This window comes from Rattus norvegicus, chromosome 14 (genome assembly GCF_036323735.1).
Source record: "Rattus norvegicus strain BN/NHsdMcwi chromosome 14, GRCr8, whole genome shotgun sequence".
Lineage (NCBI taxonomy): Eukaryota > Metazoa > Chordata > Mammalia > Rodentia > Muridae > Rattus > Rattus norvegicus.
This window is the reverse complement of record NC_086032.1, coordinates 95704987-95723349: the sequence shown is the minus strand read 5'-3', so window position 1 is coordinate 95723349 and position 18363 is coordinate 95704987. Positions and strand designations below refer to the sequence as shown.

Genomic DNA, 18363 nt, shown 5'->3' with positions numbered 1-18363 from the left:
CACCATGACCATGACAACTCTTATAAAGGACAACATTTACTTGGGGCTGGCTTCCACGTTTAGAGGTTCAGTCCATAATCATTATGGCAGGAATCATGACGGTATCCAGGCAAGTATGGATCTGGAGGAGCTGAGAGTTCTAGCTCTAGTTCTGAAGGCAACTAGGAGAAGACTGACTTCCAGAAAGCTAGGGCCAAGGTCTCAAAGCCCACTCCAATACAGAGTGACACACTTCTTCCAACAAGGCCACACCTATTTCAACATGGCCACACCTCCTAATAGTGCCTCTCTCTGTGCCAAGCAAATTCAAACCAACGCGTTGTCCTTGAACTCAGAGATCTGCTTACCTCTGTCTCCTTGGACGTAAGGTGTGCGCCACCTTGCCTGAGCCTAAGCGTTTCATGCCCAGTATGCTTCAAGACCTGGACCACAGGTGTGCCCTCCATTTCTGGATTGCAGTTCATTCCAGACACAGTCAAGTAGGCAACGGGAAACAGCCATCACAGGTGCTCTCAGTTTTCCTTGTGCACATATTAGATTGGCATGGGCATCACTTTGTAGGCACACAGCTTCATGCTGATATATGTAACGGGGCTGTGTCAATTAGATTAGAGAGGAAAGTATACCAAAATTCTGCATCCCATATCTGCAGGAGAGTAATATGAAGTCCTGGGGCGCTCTACTGGGAGTTCTAAAGAAACACACCAGTAGTAACTGGCAAAGGCATTTGTTTTACCCTATAACTTTAGAAACCTAGACCTACGTGCATGTGTCTGAAATTAGACTCATATCCAGGTATCATGGGTGAATACAGGAGGCTTAAAATCCATCCATTCTGTTGTACCATTAGTACCACCTAGGGGTAGCCAAGATGTGTAAGCATTTTTTTTTAAAATGTACTTCTAAAAATTACAAATTACATGAAAATTTACTACTAAAAACAACCAGAAAGTTATAAGACATTAGGGTCTACTGTAAAATGTTCTTCAGTCCTCTTGTCTCCCAACCCTGCTCTTCCTCATTAGCAGTGACTAATGCTTTCCCTTTTCTTAATCTCTCTCTCTCTCTCTCTCTCTCTCTCTCTCTCTCTCTCTCTCCACATAGTTTGTAAAAATATAGATGGAAATATACTATATACATACTGTGGTGTCTTTAAATATATTTTCTGTGAGACTAGAGAGATGGCTCAGTGGTTTAGAACACTTACTGGCCTCCCAGAGGACAGGCTTACCAGCACTCACATGATGGCTCAAACCCTCTGTACCTCCAGTTACAGGTGATCTGAAACCTTCCTGTGGCCTCCACAGGTACCAGTTATGTCGTCATCACACTCATATACACAGTGAGAATCTACAGTTAAAGACAAGAGATTGGTGTCTCACGAGTTAAAGGCTGGCTATCAACACCACCATGAGCAAAATGTTACAAGAGTTCCCTCTTTCAAGGCTGTGAACTTTGAGGAGGAAAGTCCATGAACTTTCCTGCCTAAGCTATTAGCTCTAGAGAAAGCAGAGGAGACAAGAAGGTCTGGGGAGGAGCAGAGAGCAACTTGAAGTTCTTAGGGTGGGAAGCTGCCATTGTTTAAGTATTTTGGATCCAGAATGGTCTGTTTTGGGGAGTAGCTCTCCCTCTGTGTCTCACATATTTCATGAGAAGTTTGAGGCTGCTTAATATACTGGATGACAGGAGAGACCTCACCGCCTGGTCAGGTGGGCACTCCTGAGGCTGCAGAGCGGAGGAGACCACCAACACTGCCCACCCCTGCCCACATCCCTGGCCCAAGAGGCAACTGTATAAGGCCTCTGGGTTCCCGTAGGGGAGGGCCCAGGAGCGGCAGGACCCCTGCACCTGAGACACCGCCGGAACCTGAAGGAAACAGACCGGATAAACAGTTCTCTGCACCCAAATCCCGTGGGAGGGAGAGCTAAAACTACAGAGAGGCAGACACGCCTGGGAAACCAGAAGACACTGCACTCTGCGCACATCCAGACGCCAGAGGAAAACACCAAACGCCATCTGGAACCCTGGTGCACAGAGGCTCCCGGAAAGAGCGGCACAGATCTCCTCGGTTGTTGCCACCTCGGAGAGGACTTAGGCAGTGCCCCACGAGCACACTTGAGCCTCAGAACCTCAGGTAGGACCAACTTTTCCCCTGCAAGTGACCTGCCTGGTGAACTCAAGACACAGGCCCACAGGAACAGCTGAAGACCTGTAGAGAGGAAAAACTACACGCCCGAAAGCAGAACACTCTGTCCCCATAACTGGCTGAAAGAAAACAGGAAACAGGTCTACAGCACTCCTGACACACAGGCTTATAGGACAGTCCAGCCACTGTCAGAAATAGCAGAACAAAGTAACACTAGAGATAATCTGATGGCGGGAGGCAAGCGCAGGAACCCAAGCAACAGAAACCAAGACTACATGGCATCATCGGAGCCCAATTCTCCCACCAAAATAAACATGGAATATCCAAACACACCAGAAAAGCAAGATCTAGTTTCAAAATCATATTTGATCATGATGCTGGAGGACTTCAAGAAAGACGTGGAGAACTCCCTTAGAGAACAAGTAGAAGCCTACAGAGAGGAATCGCAAAAACGCCTGAAAGAATTCCAGGAAAACACAATCAAACAGTTGAAGGAATTAAAAATGGAAATAGAAGCAATCAAGAAAGAACACATGGAAACAACCCTGGATATAGAAAATCAAAAGAAGAGACAAGGAGCTGTAGATAGAAGCCTCACCAACAGAATACAAGAGATGGAAGAGAGAATCTCGGGAGCAGAAGATTCCCTAGAAATCATTGACTCAACTGTCAAAGATAATGTAAAGCGGAAAAAGCTACTGGTCCAAAACATACAGGAAATCCAGGACTCAATGAGAAGATCAAACCTAAGGATAATAGGTATAGAAGAGAGTGAAGACTCCCAGCTCAAAGGACCAGTAAATATCTTCAACAAAATCATAGAAGAAAACTTCCCTAACCTAAAAAAAGAGATACCCATAGGCATACAAGAAGCCTACAGAACTCCAAATAGATTGGACCAGAAAAGAAACACCTCCCGTCACATAATTGTCAAAACACCAAACGCACAAAATAAAGAAAGAATATTAAAAGCAGTAAGGGAAAAAGGTCAAGTAACATATAAAGGCAGACCTATCAGAATCACACCAGACTTTTCGCCAGAAACTATGAAGGCCAGAAGATCCTGTACAGATGTCATACAGACCCTAAGAGAACACAAGTGCCAGCCCAGGTACTGTATCCTGCAAAACTCTCAATTAACATAGATGGAGAAACCAAGATATTCCATGACAAAACCAAATTTACACAATATCTTTCTACAAATCCAGCACTACAAAGGATAATAAAGGGTAAAGCCCAACATAAGGAGGCAAGCTATACCCTAGAAGAAGCAAGAAACTAATCGTCTTGGCAACAAAACAAAGAGAAGAAAAGCGCACAAACATAACCTCACATCCAAATATGAATATAACAGGAAGCAATAATCACTATTCCTTAATATCTCTCAACATCAATGGCCTCAACTCCCCAATAAAAATACATAGATTAACAAACTGGATATGCAACGAGGACCCTGCATTCTGCTGCCTACAGGAAACACACCTCAGAGACAAAGACAGACACTACCTCAGAGTGAAAGGCTGGAAAACAACTTTCCAAGCAAATGGTCAGAAGAAGCAAGCTGGAGTAGCCATTCTAATATCAAATAAAATCAATTTCCAACTAAAAGTCATCAAAAAAGATAAGGAAGGACACTTCATATTCATCAAAGGAAAAATCCACCAAGATGAACTCTCAATCCTAAATATCTATGCCCCAAATACAAGGGCACCTACATACGTAAAAGAAACCTTACTAAAGCTCAAAACACACATTGCACCTCACACAATAATAGTGGGAGATTTCAACACCCCACTCTCATCAATGGACAGATCATGGAAACAGAAATTACACAGAGACGTAGACAGACTAAGAGAAGTCATGAGCCAAATGGACTTAACAGATATTTATAGAACATTCTATCCTAAAGCAAAAGGATATACCTTCTTCTCAGCTCCTCATGGTACTTTCTCCAAAATTTACCATATAGTTGGTCAAAAAACGGGCCTCAACAGGTACAGAAAGATAGAAATAATCCCACGCGTGCTATCAGACCACCACGGCCTAAAACTGGTCTTCAATAACAATAAGGGAAGAATGCCTACTTATACGTGGAAATTGAACAATGCTCTACTCAATGATAACCTAGTCAAGGAAGAAATAAAGAAAGAAATTAAAAACTTTTTAGAATTTAATGAAAATGAAGGTACAACATACCCAAACTTATGGGACACAATGAAAGCTGTGCTAAGAGGAAAACTCATAGCGCTGAGTGCCTGCAGAAAGAAACAGGAAAGAGCATATGTCAGCAGCTTGACAGCACACCTAAAAGCTCTAGAACAAAAAGAAGCAAATACACCCAGGAGGAGTAGAAGGCAGGAAATAATCAAACTCAGAGCTGAAATCAACCAAGTAGAAACAAAAAGGACCATAGAAAGAATCAACAGAACCAAAAGTTGGTTCTTTGAGAAAATCAACAAGATAGATAAACCCTTAGCCAGACTAACGAGAGGACCCAGAGAGTGTGTCCAAATTAACAAAATCAGAAATGAAAAGGGAGACATAACTACAGATTCAGAGGAAATTCAAAAAATCATCAGATCTTACTATAAAAGCCTATATTCAACAAAACTTGAAAATCTACAGGAAATGGACAATTTCCTAGACAAATATCAGGTACCGAAGTTAAATCAGGAACAGATAAACCAGTTAAACAACCCCATAACTCCTAAGGAAATAGAAGCAGTCATTAAAGGTCTCCCAACCAAAAAGAGCCCAGGTCCAGATGGGTTTAGTGCAGAATTCTATCAAACCTTCATAGAAGGCCTTATACCAATATTATCCAAACTATTCCACAAAATTGAAACAGATGGAGAACTACCGAATTCCTTCTATGAAGCCACAATTACTCTTATACCTAAACCACACAAAGACCCAACAAAGAAAGAGAACTTCAGACCAATTTCCCTTATGAATATCGACGCAAAAATACTCAATAAAATTCTGGCAAACCGAATCCAAGAGCACATCAAAACAATCATCCACCATGATCAAGTAGGCTTCATCCCAGGCATGCAGGGATGGTTTAATATACGGAAAACCATCAACGTGATCCATTATATAAACAAAGTGAAAGAACAAAACCACATGATCATTTCATTAGATGCTGAGAAAGCATTTGACAAAATTCAACACCCCTTCATGATAAAAGTCCTGGAAAGAATAGGAATTCAAGGCCCATACCTAAACATAGTAAAAGCCATATACAGCAAACCAGTTGCTAACATTAAACTAAATGGAGAGAAACTTGAAGCAATCCCACTAAAATCAGGGACTAGACAAGGCTGCCCACTCTCTCCCTACTTATTCAATATAGTTCTTGAAGTTCTAGCCAGAGCAATCAGACAACAAAAGGAGGTCAAGGGGATACAGATCGGAAAAGAAGAAGTCAAAATATCACTATTTGCAGATGATATGATAGTTTATTTAAGTGATCCCAAAAGTTCCACCAGAGAACTACTAAAGCTGATAAACAACTTCAGCAAAGTGGCTGGGTATAAAATTAACTCAAATAAATCAGTAGCCTTCCTCTACACAAAAGAGAAACAAGCCGAGAAAGAAATTAGGGAAACGACACCCTTCATAATAGACCCAAATAATATAAAGTACCTCGGTGTGACTTTAACCAAGCAAGTAAAAGATCTGTACAATAAGAACTTCAAGACACTGAAGAAAGAAACTGAAGAAGACCTCAGAAGATGGAAAGATCTCCCATGCTCATGGATTGGCAGGATTAATATAGTAAAAATGGCCATTTTACCAAAAGCGATCTACAGATTCAATGCAATCCCCATCAAAATACCAATCCAATTCTTCAAAGAGTTAGACAGAACAATTTGCAAATTCATCTGGAATAACAAAAAACCCAGGATAGCTAAAGCTATCCTCAACAATAAAAGGACTTCAGGGGGAATCACTGTCCCTGAACTCAAGCAGTATTACAGAGCAATAGTGATAAAAACTGCATGGTATTGGTACAGAGACAGACAGATAGACCAATGGAATAGAATTGAAGACCCAGAAATGAACCCACACACCTATGGTCACTTGATTTTTGACAAAGGAGCCAAAACCATCCAATGGAAAAAAGATAGCATTTTCAGTAAATGGTGCTGGTTCAACTGGAGGTCAACATGTAGAAGAATGCAGATCGATCCATGCTTATCACCCTGTACAAAGCTTAAGTCCAAGTGGATCAAGGACCTCCACATCAAACCTGATACACTCAAACTAATAGAAGAAAAACTAGAGAACCATCTGGAACACATGGGCACTGGAAAAAATTTCCTGAACAAAACACCAATGGCTTATGCTCTAAGATCAAGAATCGACAAATGGGATCTCATAAAACTGCAAAGCTTCTGTAAGGCAAAGGACACTGTGGTTAGGACAAAACGGCAACCAACAGATTGGGAAAAGATCTTTACCAATCCTACAACAGATAGAGGCCTTATATCCAAAATATACAAAGAACTCAAGAAGTTAGACCGCAGGGAGACAAATAACCCTATTAAAAATGGGGTTCAGAGCTAAACAAACAATTCACAGCTGAGGAATGCCGAATGGCTGAGAAACACCTAAAGAAATGTTCAACATCTTTAGTCATAAGGGAAATGCAAATCAAAACAACCCTGAGATTTCACCTCACACCAGTGAGAATGGCTAAGATCAAAAACTCAGGTGACAGCAGATGCTGGCGAGGATGCGGAGAAAGAGGAACACTCCTCCATTGTTGGTGGGATTGCAGACTGGTACAACCATTCTGGAAATCAGTCTGGAGGTTCCTCAGAAAATTGGACATTGAACTGCCTGAGGATCCAGCTATACCTCTCTTGGGCATATACCCAAAAGATGCCCCAACATATAAAAAAGACACGTGCTCCACTATGTTCATTGCAGCCTTATTTATAATAGCCAGAAGCTGGAAAGAACCCAGATGCCCTTCAACAGAGGAATGGATACAGAAAATGTGGTACATCTACACAATGGAATATTACTCAGCTATCAAAAACAACGGCTTTATGAAATTCGTAGGCAAATGGTTGGAACTGGAAAATATCATCCTGAGTGAGCTAACCCAAACACAGAAAGACATACATGGTATGCACTCACTGATAAGTGGCTATTAGCCCAAATGCTTGAATTACCCTAGATGCCTAGAACAAATGAAACTCAAGACGGATGATCAAAATGTGAATGCTTCACTCCTTCTCTAAAAGGGGAACATGAATACCCTTGGCAGGGAAGGGAGAGGCAAAGATTAAAACAGAGACTGAAGGAACTCCCATTCAGAGCCTGCCCCACATGTGGCCCATACATATACAGCCACTCAATTAGACAAGATGGATGAAGCAAAGAAGTGCAGACCGACAGGAGCCGGATGTAGATCTCTCCTGAGAGACACAGCCAGAATACAGCAAATACAGAGGCGAATGCTAGCAGCAAACCACTGAACTGAGAATAGGACCCCCGTTGAAGGAATCAGAGAAAGAACTGGAAGAGCTTGAAGGGGCTCGAGACCCCATATGAACAACAATGCCAAGCAACCAGAGCTTCCAGGGACTAAGCCACTACCTAAAGACTATGCATGGACTGACCCTGGACTCTGACCTCATAGGTAGCAATGAACATCCTAGTAAGAGCAACCAGTGGAAGGGGAAGCCCTGGGTCCTGTTAAGACTGAACCCCCAGTGAACTAGACTGTTGGGGGGAGGGCGGCAATGGGGGGAGGGTTGGGAGGAGAACACCCATAAGGAAGGGGAGGGGGGAGGGGGATGTTTGCCCGGAAACCAAAGAATTATTATTAAGTATTAAATAAATTAAAAAAAAACAAAAAAATAATAAAATACGAGTAAATACGAAAAAAAAAAATACTGGATGACAAATCTTCAGTAATGTCTTCCTAGTGTAGCCAATAAAGTTTCATCCAATCTAGGAAACCTTTATTGAAGGGTCTAAAAAGTTTTTGTTTTTGTCTTTTATTTAAATCTTCAGTGTCAGTGGTGCATGCTAAACACTAAGTGGATGTCTGGAGAGAAAAGCAGAAGCAAAGGAATTTAAGGTACAGGCAAAATATGCTTAGCAAGACAGACCAGGCAAACGAAAGACAAAATGAATGCTTTAAGGTGGATTTCAACACACCCCTGCCTCCCAATGTTGATAGTGAGGGACTGGAAACATAGCTCCACGCCTTTTCGTTTTGTTTTGTTTTAATCAATTTATTTATTTACATCCCAAATCCTGCCCCAAATCCCCACCTAACACAATCCCTTCCCTCCCCCATACCCTTTTCCTCTGGGGTGGTGGGGCCCCCCTAGGTATTTTCCCTTGCTGACACATCAAGTCTCCTCAGGGTAAGGTGCATTCTCTTCCACTGAAGCCAGACAGGGCAGCCCTGTGGGGGAATGGATTCCACAGACAGACAGCAGCTTTAGGGACAGTCCCTGCTCCAGTTGTTGGGCGACTCACGTTGAGCTGCAAGTCTGCTACATATGTGCAGGGGCCTTGGTCCAGCCTGTGCATGCTCTTTGGTTGGTGGCTCAGTCTCTGAGAACACCCAGGGTCCAGGAGAGTTGATTCTGTTGATCTTCTTGTGGAGTTTTAGTCAGATGCTATGCAGAGACTCTCAGAGGACAGTTATTCTAGGCTCCTATCTGTGTGCACAACGAAGAATCATTAATAATGTCAGGGATTGGCTCTCCCCCCTGGGATGGGTCTCAAGCTGGGCCAGTGATTGGTTGGCCATTCCTTCAGTTTCTGGTCCATCTTTGTCCCTGCATTTCTTTTAGACGATAAATTTTGGGTCAAAAGTTTTGTGGGTGGGTAGGTGTCCTTATCCCTCCACTGGGGGGGTCTTACCTGGCTACAGGAGGTGGTCTCTTTAGGTTTCATATTCCCACAGTTAGATGTCTCACCTAAAGTCACCTGCATCAACTCCTGGGAGCCTCTACCATCCCAGATCTCTTCAGGCAAATGGATGTAACTAGAAAATATCATCCGGTGTGAGGTAACCCAGACATGAAAGGATATACATGGCATATACTCACTTATAAGGGTTAAAGTACAGGATTCTCATGATACATCCCACAAACTCAAAGAAGCTAAACAAGAAGGAAGGTCCAAGCAAAGATTCTTGAATCTCACTTAGAAGGGGGAATAAAATAGTCAGAGGGAGAGAGGGAACTGGGTGGGAGGGGGGAGGAGAATGGGGGAGTCGGGATCAGGTGTGAGGAGAGACAAGAGAGAGAGCCAAAGGGCCAGGGGAGTAAATGGAAGTCTGCAGCTGTCAGGGGTAGGGGGGTGGGGTGAACCTCTATAGTTCTATGCTTTAATCTTTAGTCACTTGAAGAATTCCCTTAGATGTCTGGGGATCTCAACTCAGGCTAACCTGGATTTGTGGCTTTGGTGTTGAAAATAACTTTAGGACTCACTGGTATAATATGATCTTTCAAAACAATAGTGACTTTGGAAGGAGATTCTTTTTAAATGTTCTAAAAGCATATCAAGTTGAATGTCAACTAACAAGCCACGACTTCATCGTGTGTTGTATTTTCAGAGTACAGTCTTGAGAACAGCAGATACGATGGAGTTGTTTAGAGTAAAATGTGTTTGCTTTAAGGAATAAAGTAATATGGGACAAGAACACAATACGAATTCCTTCCAATTGAGTGTCGTGGGTCATGTTTTTGTCTTCAAAGTATTTCATTTCAAAAGTTATCAGTTTGGGTTGATACCTGTTATTTCTGATGAAGTCAAGGCACAGTGGTGATTCATCTCATAGTGTGTTCACACATTCTGCCTGACCAAGGTCAGATTATCAAGAGAAGGTAGCCTGAATGATTGTATGTGAGGGCATATCGAAATGACTGAGTTAAAAGCCATGTGTTAAAAAGAAAAATTTACTGGAGGAGCAAATTGCAGAGGGACAAGAAAGAGGGATAGCAATTTGGTGGTAAAGCAAGCTGGGTTTTATATGGTACTCAGCAGGATGGGAGTCCTTGGGCTGATGCAGGCTGTTTGGACGAATCAGGAACTAGATCCCCTTGCCTGAGGTAATTGACCATTGGGGTGGATAAGTGAGGTGGTGGTTATCCTGGTAAGCAGAAACCCACCTGATGAATGCTGAGTTCAGGCTTCCATTTTCCCAATATCAACCCTCTGCTTACTTGGGGTCCTTCCGTGTAGGAAATTGTTGCCAGCACTGCTGTTTGGTGACATGATTTGGAATTAACAATGATCACTGGCAATGTTAAAGGGGTGTGGGAGTACCCCCTAAGATTTCTTTAGCAAGTACCCAGAAAAACACATCTTGAGCTCTGTGGGACCCTGGAGACGGTGAATTAAAAGTCTGTATTCTTTGCAAGGAAGGACCGCTTTAAACCCAGTTGCCATCTTATTTCCATGACTTATATATCCATATTCCACTGTGGCAAGCGCCTTGCAAACATAACTATGTCATAATTGCATAGTTAGATGAGGAATCTGTCAGCGGAATGCATTAAATGCTTTCCTTGTGGGAAGTCAACTATTTTGATCACTGAATGTGCAATGAGAGATTATATTTAGAAGCCCAGAGAACTTGTGGAACAAGACCTACAGGATCCTTCTACAAAAGAATGGCACTGTCAAAATCACCATAGGAAGTGATAATGTCTAACGCATCGTAAACATAATCTGCAAAAATATTTCAATAACAATGGCATCATATCAGCAAGGTTCAAATTCAAAGTTACTAAAGTTAATGAGGAAATTTTGGAGTAAGACTCTGTTTTTCTCCTCTTTCAATCCCTCAGTTCTGAATTTCACATATCATTAAGCTACACGGTAATATCAAGAACTTGAGAGTATGTTTTTGGTAAGATCCTTAAAGCACATAAAATGTCATGTCATGTCAGATAACAATGCTATCCTATGATGTCTACCTAAAGTTTGAACTTCATTCCTCATCTTCCTTCCATGTTCAAATTTCTACTACGTATTCAGTTGGATTGCTTGCACATGGGAACACCGACTAATTTATGATTTCCACGTGAAGCCTGTTTCTTTTGAAGTCAAGGCAATTTTTTGAGTTTATAAAAGCAACAGGAACTCGCTTTTTTAGGACGTTGAAGGAGAGCTTCCCAACCTCCATGCTTGCCCCTTTGCCTGGGCTTAAGCTTCTTTTGAGTCAGGTGGTACCTCAAGTCGGAAAAGGCAAACTGCATTATTTTATCTGGCTCCAAAGAAAGCATCAGATACCGACTTTCTCTGAAAATCTAATGTGACCGGGGCACTCCGTAGCTGCTTGCTGTTTTCAGATACATTTCCCCCCCTCATTCATTTCTGTTTTCCTCTTTGTTACCTGCAGTTTAATTTTCTTCAAATCCTATTATCTCTCCGTTTCTTCTTAATTGCCCTAGAGCCGGAAGAAGAGCACCGTCCTGGGAACAATGGCCGTGGTTTCCGGTGTGCTGAAACAGTCTGGTAGGCAGCTGCAGCAGCGGCTGAGTACGGCAATGGCTGAAACAGTTTGAAAGACGAGCACGAGTGCAGGTTGAAGAGGGACTGTGCAGGGCCTGACTCCACCCTTAGCTGCTTTCAATAAGTAGGTTTTAAATTAATATTTTTATTAATTCTTTGAGCCCTTCTCCCCCCAACCCCTCCCACGTTCACCCCTATTTCCTTTCCCACTGTCTTAGTTAGGCTTTTACTGCTGTGAACAGGCACCATGACCAAGGCAACTCTTATAAAGAAGAACACTTAATTGGGAATGGCTTACAGAAGTAAAGTCCATTATCATCAAGGCAGGAACATGGCAGCATCCAGGCAGGCATGGCACAGGAGGAGCTAAGAGTTCTACATCTTTATCTGAAGGCTGCTAGCAGAATACTGACTTCCAGGCAGCTAGGGTTAGGGGCTTAGGCCCACACCCACAGTGACACACCTACTCCAACAAGGCTATACCTCCTAATAGTGCCACTCCCTGGACCAAGCATATACAAACCATCACACTCCACTTTCTGGCCCCCATAGGCTTGTTCAAGCACTTGAATCTATGGAGGCCATATCTAGCCATAGCATAATTAAAAAGTATACTTATCCCAACTTCCCAAATCCCCAGAGTCTACAGCTGTCTCAACCATGTTCAAAGTTCAAAGTCTCTTCTGAGGTCCATCCAATCACTTAACTGTAATCCCCAAACTGTAATACCCAAGACAGAAACCAGCGGGGCAAACTCCAAATTCTGCATCTCCCTAGCTGATGTCAAAGCAGTTTTTAGATCTCCAACTCCCTTTTTCATCTTTGCTGACAGAAGCAAACTTCTTTTCCTGGCCTGGTTCTATTCCCTGTTAGTAGCATTCCTTAGCATTCCTATGGCTCTGGCATCTCTAAAATCTTGGGGTTTCCAAGGCAGTTTCAATGTTACAACTTCTCGTTTCAATGTTACAACTTCTCGTTTCAATGTCTAGGAACTGCAGATGATTTTCTGGTCTCTTTCAAAGGGCGGGCATCACATCTCCAGGTCTGCCCCAAGCTCAGCTTGATACACTCCACTGCCACTGCTGTTTTTGGTGATAGCCACATGGTACTGGCATCTCCAATACGATGGGGTCTTCTGCTGCAACGAGGCGTCACCCAGCCTCTCATAGGCTCACTTCATGGTGCCGAGCCAAATCCTTTGCATAACTCCTTTAATACTCAAACCTATATTTTATATTTTTCCTTTCTAAGCTTGCTACACTTGTTCAAAATGCTCTTCATGAAACTTAACCAGAGAACAAAGTCTCTGCTGGGCTTTTTTGAGACTTCCTTTGTCAATGCAATTAATATAAATCTCTTTACCTTAGACTCAGGTAGACTCTTCAGACAAGAGAAAAAAGCTGCCATATTCTTAACCAAAACACTACAAAAACAGTCTCTAGGCCAGATATGGAAATTCTCCACTGAAACCTTTTAGGCCAGGTCTGAACAATTCAAATCACTCTCAGTAGCAAACTCTTCCATATTCCTACTAGGATAGTTCATTAAACGCCATTAAAGCATCCCACTGCTTTCCAAATCTAAAGTACTCAAATCCACATTCTTCCAAACAAAAGTATGGTCATGGCTATCTTAGTAATACCCCAGTCCCTGGTACCAACTATCACACCCATCCAACTATGTCTTTTAAGATTTTTACAACAAACTTATTCTTTAAAACCCCTTGCAACTAAAACCATCACTCACACCAGAAGTGAACCCAACGTCCATATAACTTGATGAACTTCTATACAGTGAGACCAACACCATTTGTTGATGATGCAGTCTTTTCTCCATCATGTATTTTGTGAGTCTTTATTAAAAAGCAGGTGGCTGTAAGAGTATGTATGGGCTTACATATGGGTCCTCAAATCAACTTTATTGATCTGTGTGTCTGTTTTTATCACTACAGCTCTGTAGTATAACTTGGAAATAAGGTCTGGTGTGGCTTTCCCCAGCATTTTTACTGTTCTGGGTCATCTGTGTTTCCTCAGGAGTTATAATATTATTTATTCTGATGAAACTTCTGTAAGATGTGGAACTCTCCAAGTCCCAATAGGCTTTATCATAGCTCAGGGCTGGAGCATACTCAGGGTCCACAGTGTCCTCTGAAGCCACTGGGATAGACAGAACTGCTTCAGTGCCAGTGGATCTCATCCAAAGTCAAATCAAATTTATATCCTGGGCCTACAGCTTCCAATGACACCACTGTAAGGTATGAAACTTCCCCAAGAGTTATTAATATCCTAATTTGTTTCAACATATTCTTTTAATCAGAGGTATACTTTCTAGGACTCTATTAATTTGCAAATTGTAGCTTGTATAACGTTTAGATGTTTTAGAATTCCAGTGAAAGAGATTGGTCACTTCTGACTCTCTTTTTTTTTTTTTTTCTGTTGCTTAGAACTAAAGTATTACTAACTTGTTACTAACTGATTCATAGTAAACGTTCCACATTCAAAGAAATGGAAAGTTACCTCGTTTGTATCTAGATCTTTCTCGCTTTAAAAACACACACAAGTAGAATTACAAGCTCGTCAAGCACAAAGCCAACTAAAGCACCACATAATTTGTTTCTCTCTGAAAAGAGAAACACTTTCCTTGAGTCAAGCACAGGAGGAGTTACCAGAGGATAACAAGAGTACATTAGCAAGCCAAATGGCCAGGAAACAAATACCCTTGAAGCGAACAAGCAAACACATCAAAGTATACCTTAAACTAAGCACTTGGAAGTGAACCAAATAGAGGCATTCAACAAATAGAATCTTTAAAAAGATTTTTTTTTGGTTCTTTTTTTTTTTTTCTCGGAGCTGGGGACCAAACCCAGGGCCTTGCGCTTCCTGGGCAAGCGCTCTACCACTGAGATAAATCCCCAACCCCTAAAAAGATTTTTAAAATGCATATAATGCGTGTTCTGTGGCACCTCGAATGGCTATGTCCGTACACCACATGCATGCGGTACTCAGAGAAGTCAGAAGTAGTTTGATTATCTGAAGCTGAATTTAGGGGTGATTGTGAGCTGCCATGTGCTTACTGGGTCCTCTGGAAGAGCAGCAAGTACTCCTAAGCACTGAACAATCCCTCCAGACCCACAGCAAATAACAGCTTAAACAAACAGCTGAGACTAAATGAATGGATCCTTGATCAAACCAAGGGAGGGCTAGTGTCAAGGAGGAACTCACAAAAAAAGCTACCTAGAAGACAACTGGTTTGGGCACAATGGGCCCATGCTAGTACCAACCTAGGTGACTTCTTCAGTGATAAGCGGATCGCCTTTGAGGTTCCGGTTCTGGGTGTCATCGCTGATGATGCAAAACAAAACAAAACAAAAAACATCTCTTAAGTCCGATGGGACAAGAGATAGTTTAGGCTAGAGCCAAAAGTGAGGGACCATGGCCCAGGAATACAACTTCAGGTTACCCCCAATTTCATGTTGTAACACGTTAACAGTGTCATGATGTTTTATAGTAACTGAAAGTAAACAATAAGTCATGGCATTTCAGATACATTGGTGGAAACACTAGATCAATACATCATAGAAAGTCAGGGAAACCCCTGTTGTCCACATTACTCTCTCTCCTTTGTGTCGGTGGAAGACAGTCATTCATTAATGTATCCCAAATGGTTTCATGGTTTCACGCGGGCATCAAGAAGTGACACACAGAGAACAATGAATATTCAAGGGACTAATATGATCCAAGGGAATTTGTATTTAGGCCCCTAACCCATAACACTCAAGCCTCTCCTCAGTTACTGGACTTTTTAATTAGCCTGTTGTTAGACAGGTATGTCTCCTCTCTGGGAATTTTCAACTTGTAAACACTTTAAGTACATTTTACCACTATTATTTTTATGAGCAATCTGGTTACCTATCATTACATTTCAATGATCACATTTTACCCTAGAATACTAGATACACCAGTGCTGCTTGAATGAATATAAAAGTGCATATAAGATCTTGACTTCCTGACCTTGGGCTTCGGCTGGTCCTTGTCTTTGTTCACTCTGCGCCGTCATGTTTGCCCTGACGCGATGTTGCTGAGGAGCCTGACCGGCTCCGCCTGGCGGCTCATGGTGCCCGGGCTCAGGTCAACTCGAAGCCGCCACAGGAGCAGCTCCGGGTACTGGCTATCACCATTGGGCTCACTTCCTGCTTCATGTGCTGTCTTCTGCCTGCGGGTTGGGTCCTGTCACACCTGGAGAGCTACAAGAAGCGGGAGCGAAGGGAGCGTCTTCCCCTCATCCTTTGACTAGACCGCTCTTGCCATCCCACCTTGATCATGTTTCCTGCATTCCTGGCTGGCCTTCCCTGGGATCATGTTATTCAATTCCAGTCACCTCTTCAGCAATCATGACCTCTCGATGTCTCCATGGTGACAACTGGGATCACATATATTGGTTATGCTCAGTGGGGTCCCTCTTTGTAACAATAAAGTCTATTTAAACCTTAAAAAATGCATATAAAAGGACTGTAGTGAATAAATTCTAGGTAATGCTTTCTAAGCTACAATGTGGTAAGAATCACCAAATGTGCTTATTAAAAATGCAAATGCTTTGAATGTATTCTCTGAGAGTCCACATTAAACAAGTCAACAAAGAGAAGCTCATGGATAAATAAAAAAATGTTTATTTATTTTACTTATTCACTGACCCCTCCCCTAGGTCACTCCTTCCCCAGTTCTTCCCCCCCCCACTCCCCTCTCCTCCTCTGAGGAGGTGGGGCCCCCTGGGTATCCCTCTACCACTGATACATCAAATATCTGTGAGGTTAGGCATATTCTTCCCTACTGAGGCCAGACAAGCCAGTCCAGCTAGAAGAACACATCCCAAAGACAGGAAACAGCTTTTGGGATAGCCTCCGCTCTACTTGTTTGGGACCCACTTGAAGATCAAGTTTTACATTTGCTACATATGTGTGGGGAGGCCTAGGCCCAGCCTGTGTATATTCTTCAGTTGATGATTCATTGTCGGAAAGACCCAAGCATTCAGGTTAGTTGACTCTGTTGGAGTCATATCCCACTCAGGGCCTCTACAGGGGCTCTTCAGGGGCTCTTTCCTCCTCTTCTTTCATAGGAGTCTCCAAGCTCCATCAGCTGTTTGGCTGTGGGTGTCTGCATCTGTCTGAGTCAGCTGCTGAGTGGAGCCTCTCAGAGGACAGCCATGCTACACTTTTGTCTGCAAGCATAACAGAGTACCATTAGTAGTGTCAGGGATTGGTGGGTGCTTCTTGATTTTTGATAAAGAAGCCAAAAGTGTACAATGAAAAAAAAAAGAAAGCATCTTCAACAAATGGCGCTGGTCTAACGGCATGTCTACTGTACAAGAGTGCAAATAGATCCGTATTTGTCACCCTGCACAAAACTCAATTTCAAGTGGATCAAGGACCTCAACATAAAATCACATCCTCTAAATCTCATAGAAGAAAAAAGTGGAAAATAACCTTAAACAAATTGGTACAGGAGACAATTTCCCACAAGAACCCCAATGATTCAGGCTCTAAGATCAACAGTTAATAAACCGGACCTCATGAAACTACAAAGCTTCTGGAAGGCAAAGGACACTGTCAATAGGACAAAATGGCAACCAACAGATTGGGAAAGGATCTTCACCAACCCTACATCTGATAGAGGGCTGATATCCAAAACTTATAAAGAACTCAAGAAGTTAGACACCAACAAACCACATAACCCAACTAAAAAATGGGGCACAGAGCTAAAGAGAGAGTTCTCAACAGAGGAGGAATATTGAATAGCCAAGAAGCACTTAAAGAAATGTTCAAAGTCCTTAGTCATCAGGGAAATGCAAATCAAAACAACTCTGAGGTTCCATCAGAATGGCTAAGATAAAAAACTCAAGAGATAGCACATGCTAGTTAGGATGTGGAGAAGGGAACACTCCTCCATCGCCGGTGAGAGTGTAAACTTGTACAACCACTCTGGAAATCAATTTGGCAGTTTCTCAGAATACTGGGAATAGTTCTACCTCAAGACCCAGATATACCACTCCTGGGCATATACCCAAAAGATGTTCCACCATCCCACACAGACATTTATTCAACTATAGATGTACATTTAAAGAAGCATCCCAGACAATTTTGCTGATTTGGGGGAAGCTTCCTTTAGAAAACAAAGTAATTCGAAGGGAAAAACAGCATAGAACATTTGTTCCTGGAGGTGGCACACACTGAAGAATGTGCTTGTTCCCTCAAGGGATCCCTGGAAGCGGTTGTTCTCTGCAGTCTTGGGAATAAATAGATAGCAGCCGAATCGGAGGAAACCGCAGTGAAATAAAGCTTTGTGCTTATGTACGAGGGGCCCGTGGATTCTTCCGGTCAGTTGCATTATTGTTTTATCAGAACAGTCGCCATTTTGCCACGCTCATCCTCACCCCTACCCCTACCCTCCGCCCCATTAAAACGATGCACTTGTCAAACTTCTCTTTGGATGTTCTCCAAGTATTTTTAGCAGATTTAAGACTGTCTTCCCTCGTTCCCTGAAGGAGGAAAAAGTACAAGGTCCCGCCAACTCATTGGAGAAGCATCGCTCAAGAGCAGCTTCTGGGGCACCAGCTACAAGGAGTGAGAATGTGGGATAATTTTCAGCCCCCTCCCCTCTGCTCTGTCTCATTTTCACCACCCACCTTGCCAAATGCTCATGTTATCTGCAGCAGGTGCTTTCCCG

The 18363-nt window shown here is 42.5% G+C and overlaps 1 protein-coding gene across 1 annotated transcript in view; it reads right to left on the bottom strand.

Annotated features, from left to right (window-relative positions):
- Positions 1-16287: 16287 nt before the first annotated feature.
- The window catches only part of Cnrip1 (cannabinoid receptor interacting protein 1), a 42628-nt gene continuing 40552 nt past the window's right edge, over positions 16288-18363 (bottom strand). The window contains exon 3 of the mRNA XM_063273439.1: positions 16288-16858. Within this exon, the coding sequence (XP_063129509.1) occupies positions 16847-16858 (12 nt within the window). The 3' untranslated portion in view covers positions 16288-16846. The remainder of the gene's footprint in view (positions 16859-18363) is intronic.